At 52.8% G+C, this 6,633-nt stretch overlaps 2 protein-coding genes across 2 annotated transcripts in view; both read right to left on the reverse strand.

The window, feature by feature from the left end:
• HOXD8 (homeobox D8) overlaps nt 1–337 on the reverse strand; it is a 1,858-nt gene extending 1,521 nt beyond the window's left edge. Inside the window, exon 1 of the mRNA XM_007952095.1 lies at nt 262–337. Coding sequence (XP_007950286.1) covers nt 262–337 — 76 coding nt within the window. The remainder of the gene's footprint in view (nt 1–261) is intronic.
• A 5,435-nt stretch (nt 338–5,772) lies between these two features.
• Nucleotides 5,773–6,633, reverse strand: part of HOXD9 (homeobox D9) — a 1,388-nt gene continuing 527 nt past the window's right edge. The window contains 2 exon segments of the mRNA XM_042781525.1: nt 5,773–6,014; nt 6,361–6,633. The exon segment at nt 6,361–6,633 is cut by the window's right edge and continues 160 nt beyond it. Coding sequence (XP_042637459.1) covers nt 5,773–6,014; nt 6,361–6,633 — 515 coding nt within the window.

Genomic DNA, 6,633 nt, shown 5'->3' on the forward strand with positions numbered 1-6,633 from the left:
CGCCCAGCCCCCGCGCCCCGCCGCCCGCCCGGCCTCTCCCGGCGCACGCCGGCTCGGCCGCAATATAATCGCCGGCGCCCCGGGTGACCTGCCCTGCTGCCTCCACTGTTTCCTCTCAGGCCCCAGGCGGCCCTGAGCGCAACGGGACAAGAAAAAAAAAAAGTGCGCCCGGCCCACGGGACAAGCTTTGGCTTCGGTTTACAAACCCCTGCTCTGGAGGGAAAAGAAAAAAAACACCCTCTGCCCGCTGCCACCTCTCACCTCGCCCCCCCCGCGTCCCCCTCCCGCCGTTCTCGTTGCCTTCGCCGCCGCCGAGGCTACCGCCTCGGCGAGGCATTTTCGCACCCCGCCACTGCGTGGAGAGGCGGTGAGATGGGGCGAGATAACGCGCGGAGGGATCCCGTGCGGAGGTTAGTCCTGAGCCCGACAGGACGCTTCACGCCAACAGGAAGATGCTTCCGCCAGCTTTAAAGGGGGCCCATAAAGCCGCAGTGCCAAGGGCTCGCCGGCCGCCCAAGGCCGTGGGAATGCAGGCTTGGGCCGGTGAGGAGGGGTGCGGAGGAATCTTAGACGTGGAGGAGGCAGGGAGGTTGCTTTCCGGAGGCTGCAGAGCAAATGAGCCCTTCCCCGGGCCTCGAAGCAGCCCTGCAGAGGTTAGCAGTGGTTTCTGCAGCCCAGGCAACATGGGAGTGTAGTCGGACCGTGCATTTGAGCTTGGGCCTTTCTGACTGGTCCCATTAAAGGCCATCAGTGTGGTCCCAAGTGCTGGTGTTATCAAAGCGAATCAAAGCCTTTCTTTTCCAGCCGAGCGGGCCTTGTGGAAATGAGATGTACATTTACCCTTGACGCACTGCACGCCTGGCTGAGGCTCCCAGGTTAATTGATATTTAATGGAAATCATGCCCATGAATATAGTTTCCATCATTTCACCCTTGATAGACGTCAGCAGCAGGCGCAGGGGGAGGGAGGAGGTTGAAGAATGCTGGGGGGAAGACATTAGCATTGCTGAGGAGGTAAATAGAAGAGCTGACGGAAACCTTCCACGCCGGGAAGGAGGACGCAGGCTGGGGTGGGTGCGTTTCCTCGGGCAGCGCGCGCGGTTCCAGGATCTCAGTCCCGGCGCGGGGCGGAGCGCGGGGGGCCGACGCCCGCCAGTCCGCCCAGGAGCCTCCGGCTGGCGTTCAGATCGCGCCGGTTCCAAGCAGCTGCAGGCGGCGTCCATCTTCTACTAATGATTCTAGTGCATCCGCAAAGTCGGTAAAATAACTGCCGAGAGCCAGTGCGGGTTTTAACTTCTAGTTACTCATTTTTCCAAAAGCAAGGAAGCGAAGGCTCAGCCTTGTGAACAAGAAAGAAACGAAACAGCCCGTGCCATGTGGGCAAGTCTGGGGTGAATTCGCAAAATAGTCGAGATTCTCTCCAAAGCCACTGGGTTGTACGCCATCAACCGCCTTCTCCTCCCCTCCCCAATTCGTTTTGCTTTATTCTCCTCCCCCTCCCCGTTTTAATGTCGAATAAATATTAATGGTCTCTGTTGTGTGTATTTTTCCTCTCCCACGCGGCCTTTTTTCGCGGCTCTTTGGGTAACCTAGCCCCTGTTCCTGCGGGATAACCCAGTGTTTAGGGGCATCAGGCCTACCGGCGTTGGGAATCCACCTGGGAGACGCTCCCGCCTAAGCTAACACACAACACTGGTGCTTTCCACACCAAATGCAAATGTTCAAAAGCCCCAGGCAGCCCCCACAGGCGTAGCAGACGGGAGATTGCAACTACCCCTCGCTCCCAGTGGGTTGGCTGGCTGTGAGCGCGATGTTGCGGCTGGACTGAATACCAGGGTTTGCAAATGGAGAAAATAAGACTGCAATGGAAAAGCATAGCAAGATACATTTTTTTACTATTTAAATCATTTCCACAGGGTATGGTTGGAAACACGATATGGTTAAGGTAAACGGATTACCGATGAACCTGCTGAGGACAAAGGCAGGCTCTTTAAAAACTGTAATTAGTAGGACGTGCGGGAGACTTTTGTGGGATTAGTAGAAGGCAGGTTCCCCCACCCTTCCTCCTGTGTGTGACCTACAGGTAAAAACTTTCTTTAAATCTTAAGGCTAATGAAACGATTCTGATAGTTAACGATTTGTACTTCAATCTTGCAACTACTCAATTAAAAGATGATTATTGTCAATTAAGTATTAAAGCTGACTGATTGTGTGTGGTTTATTTATTTCAATGTTTGGCGTGTGTGCGTGTGAGTGAGATTTGGAATGGAATGGAGGAAAAATAGAAAAGCGAACCTAGATCTTGATAGTACAAGGCATCTTGTACAATTACATAATCCCTGGGGAAAAAAGAAACACGGAACACCCTAAAATTCACTTCTACGCATTCCGGCCTAATTCAGAAAACATTGCAACACAACATTACCTCTTGGAATAGAATACGTAGCTTTATTTAAAATATTTTTTTAAAATAATCTGATTAGAAAAAGAGCGCGATTAACTTCCTGAATACAGCTCTACGCTTTTACGCGTTGTATTTTGATAGAATGCAGTCATTTACGTTTTCGTTTCAGCTGTGCCATAGTGCAAATTTTCTGAAATCCTGACTGAGCCAAAGTCTTACACTCAGTAAATACGGCTGAAGAATCTGACAGTGCACACTGTTTATTTTTCTTTAAAATTATCCTAATTTGGGAATAAAAATAAGACTGTAAATATTTTTAAACAAAATCGCCGCCGCAACCCAGCTTTACGAGATCAGAGAGTGGAGCAACAGTGCCCTCTAGTGGCCAAATGCCACCTCGAGCGACCAACTTTAACATCCCTGTTATTTATTCATTTCAAACCAATTCCAATCTTGTTCTTCTGTTTGACTGGGGCTTGGACTGCTGACACTACCAGTAACGCTTTATCCCTTTGATTGTCAACAAGTCAAGTACAGCAAACAGAGACTCCTGAATGCGGGGATATTCCCATTGCGCTCCCGAGAGCTTCCAGTAGTGCCTTTTCCAAAAGGTTTCAGCAACTCTTTTGCCAGACACTGTAGTTCCCCATTCTGTAATCGCCCAACTGTACATTTTAAGTACAAGTATAGGACTAGCTCGATTTAACAAAAAATCACTACTTTCTGAATATCAACTGCAAGTGGCTCTCTTTCAGAGAATCCAGGCATTTTGAAAACTAAGAAATTCTAGAAATCAAGATTGCTAATTCTTCTTTAAAGCCGTTACTCTGAATATTAAATCATGAATATTGCCTGTTTTCACTTTGTGGTTTTAATGCCCTAAAGCCTGTTTGGTTGGTCGATGTTAGGGGATTCTGAGCCAAATTAGAAGCTTTTTTGGTGCATCTCTGAGTGACCAGCTGGAAATTCTCTGCTGAGCTTGTATTCGTTTGGATTTTGACACACAATAAATGCAATTTAAAACTTATACCAAAAGTCACAGAATGAAATGAATTGACTAAACACTCAGTTTGGATTTAAAAAAGGAAAGGCTTTATTTCATCCACTTCGGTGTTTCCTATGCGGTTAATCTTTTTTTCTCATTTTCGAAAATGTTTTCCTCCAGTTACGGTACAACAATTGTACTTTCTATAAACAAAATAAATATAATTTCCAACAATATTTTTGCTATGAAATTTGGCTGGAGGTCTAGATAGTCTAGTGACAGTGTGCCTAGGTAACTTCTTTCCCCACCGACCATGCGGCCGTGGCCGGTAGATTCAAGATCACTGATTCCCTCTCACCCCCCACAAAATAATAGGCCGGTTTTGATTTGTTTTAAAAATCGCCCAGAACTCAAGGATCGTCAAAATATGATTTTTAAAAAGGTCATCCACAGTGGACTACTTCTAATAATACCTTGGCCATTTTGCAAATCCGAAGCCCACCACTCCCTTCCTCTTACCCCCTCCTTTTTATTCCTAGGTGCTCACACCTCACCCTGGGCTCCCTGCCATCTTGGTCCAACGCAATCTTGTTTATATTTTATTGTCCAGATTTTAAGACCCAGTTTTGTCTGCATTTTTCCTTTCCTCCCACAAACACAAACATCAAAATGAGATGGTTTCAAAGCGAAGCGCCGGGCCTGTCGTAAACTCATTACCTCCAGACGTCTGGCCGGCTCGATGGCTTTATGACACCTTGGCTCTTCCTGTTTTCAAAGAGCCCTAGGTATCAGGCTGGCTGCAGGGGCGGGGGCTCGCCGCACCTTCGGCCGGATCTGGGCCTTGGCTTTCCCTCCCAGCCCCCCTCTGTTTTCTCTTCGAGTCCCCTCTTTCATCAGGGTCCCCAAGATCTCTGCCACTTCCCCCGCCTTCCGCCCAACCCAGGCGGCCTGGCGCCGCCGACTCTCGGGCCTGCAAAGGCTATACTCGCCCGGAACCCTCGCTCACAATGACCTTCATTTTAGCCTCTGAATGCGGCCCTCAGAGGGCCGAGCTGCGGGCTAAACACTTAGGAGCTGGGGGGGGGTGGGGAGAAGGGGCGGTAGGATGGGGGGCCGCGGAGGAGAGCCTTGACCATTTTGATCCGCTAAGGTCACTTTGGGGCTCCCGTGGGGAGGGGCGGAAGCTCACAGCCAGACCGCTTGGCCCTCCTGGAGCCAGCAGGCCCGCGGAGCTGGGGGAGTTGCTGCAGGGAGCAGGGTTGGCCTTTTCCTCGTTTGGAGAGGGTGTCGGCGGCTAGGGATGAGGGAGGCGTGGAGTGAGGTCTGCTAAAGTCCTAGTGAAGGGGTGCCTGGCTCCGGGGGCCGCTGGCTCCGCTGGTGGCTGCAGCGAGGTGAACACTAGGCCCCGGCACAGGGATCGTTGGAGGCGCTGGAACCAGTCCGGGGCGAGAAGGCAATGCCGAGGCCCTCCACCCCAGGGGCTGTGCTCTAGGCGGTCTGCCCTCACAAAGGAAAGCTCCGAGGCACCTCTGGGAAACCCCCTCAGGTGGAAGGGCCCCAGAGTTTTGGCCATGCTTCCCTGCGGGGGCAGGAGAAGTGCCATGAGTGTAGTATTTTGCAGAGAGACGGAGAAAGCAGGCACACAGCGTGAAGGGCCAGCGTCTGGTTCCATTTGATCAGATCACCATTTATTGGTAGGAAGCGGTAACATTTACAACTGGTCGTCTGTCAGGAGCCGGAGAGCAGCCACCCACAGCAGCCCACGTGAGCCGGGCCCTCTGGGGGAACACGGCTCCTCCTGCGCCCTGAGAACCACCCCCCACCTCCGACGCAGCTGAGAGCCTGGCCTCCTCTCTTCGCCAAGCCCGAGGTCTCGGGTGAGGGCCCACGGGTTCCCTGAGGAAAGGGGGCTTCCGTCACCAGTGGGCAAGCCGGCTGGGCCTCGGCCTGGGTGGGCAGCCGAGGTGTTCGCACTGTCGTCGCCTTGCCTTCATTCTTGGACTTGGGGCACGCTTGGCCCCTGCTTGGGCAGGACTGGGGACTAAACTATAGCACTTTTCAGAAACACGGGGGACATTTACACAGGAGAGGCCTCCCTAAGCCAGCGTGCACTCACAAAGACAGCATATCCTAAGGAACCAACGGGGCAGGAATGGGAGAGAGCAGAATAGGGCGAAACCCTAAAGCCACTTGATTTCTCCAACACAGAAGCGAGCAAACACAGAGTCCCCCAAATACCTCACAGAGACCAACCACACAGTCACTTCTACCTAAAGAGAGAGAGAGAGAGAAAGTCTGAGTTGCTGTTGAGTTGCTGGGAACCAAGCACCCACAAGCAAAACCCTCGCTGCCTTTGCAAAGCAGGGCGGCGCCCGGCCGCTGGGTCAGTCTCCTTTGGGGCACTTCTCCTTGCTCATCTTTTTCATTTTCATCCTACGGTTCTGGAACCAGATTTTGACCTGTCTCTCTGTGAGGTTCAGAATCCTGGCCACCTCGTAGCGCCGGTCCCGGGTGAGGTACATGTTGAAGAGAAATTCCTTCTCCAGCTCCAGCGTTTGGTATTTGGTGTAGGGGCAGCGCTTTTTCCGCGTGGAGCGAGCGTGGATCCAGTTCGCTGCCGGGTTGTCTACGAAGAGGGGCGTTCGGAGAAGGGGGGTGAGGGGCGGAGGGGAGGCAGGGAGAGACGACAGGGTGGGGGAGAGAGGTCGTCAAATTAATTTCACCAAGGATGGCCGCTTTTCACAACTTGGGGGGAATTATCATAAAAAGCCTTCATGCCCGCGCTCTGTTTACCGCACAAACCGCGCGCCCAGGGTAGGTGGTTATGGGGAGCTTTTTTATGGATGCTGTTGCTCGCCTGGGCTAGGCTAGGCGTCTAGACGTTTTTATAGGTTAGTAAAACTATCAGTTTTGCACATTCGAGCCTTACAGGTTTCAGCAATAAATCAGGGGGCAATTTCTTTTGCACTTACTTGGGTCAAGTTGCTGCTGCGGCGGCTGCGGCTGCTGCTTTTCCTCCTCCTTCAGCGGGCAGCCCGGGCTCGGGTGGTCGCTGCAAGCCGAGGGCTCTGACGAGCCGCCCGTCCCGGGCCCGGCCGCGATCCCCGCCCCGGTGCCTGCCGCCGCCGCCGCCGCCTTATCCCGCAGGAAGGAGTTGCATGAGAACTCAGGGCCGCTGCTCCCCTGGGACTCCCGGGTTGCGGAGCACTCAGTCCGTTTGGAGGAGGAGGAGGAGGACGAGGACG

Source organism: Orycteropus afer, unplaced genomic scaffold (genome assembly GCF_000298275.1).
Source record: "Orycteropus afer afer isolate SDZICR_OR568_19922 unplaced genomic scaffold, OryAfe1.0 scaffold00001, whole genome shotgun sequence".
Taxonomy (NCBI): Eukaryota; Metazoa; Chordata; class Mammalia; order Tubulidentata; family Orycteropodidae; genus Orycteropus; species Orycteropus afer.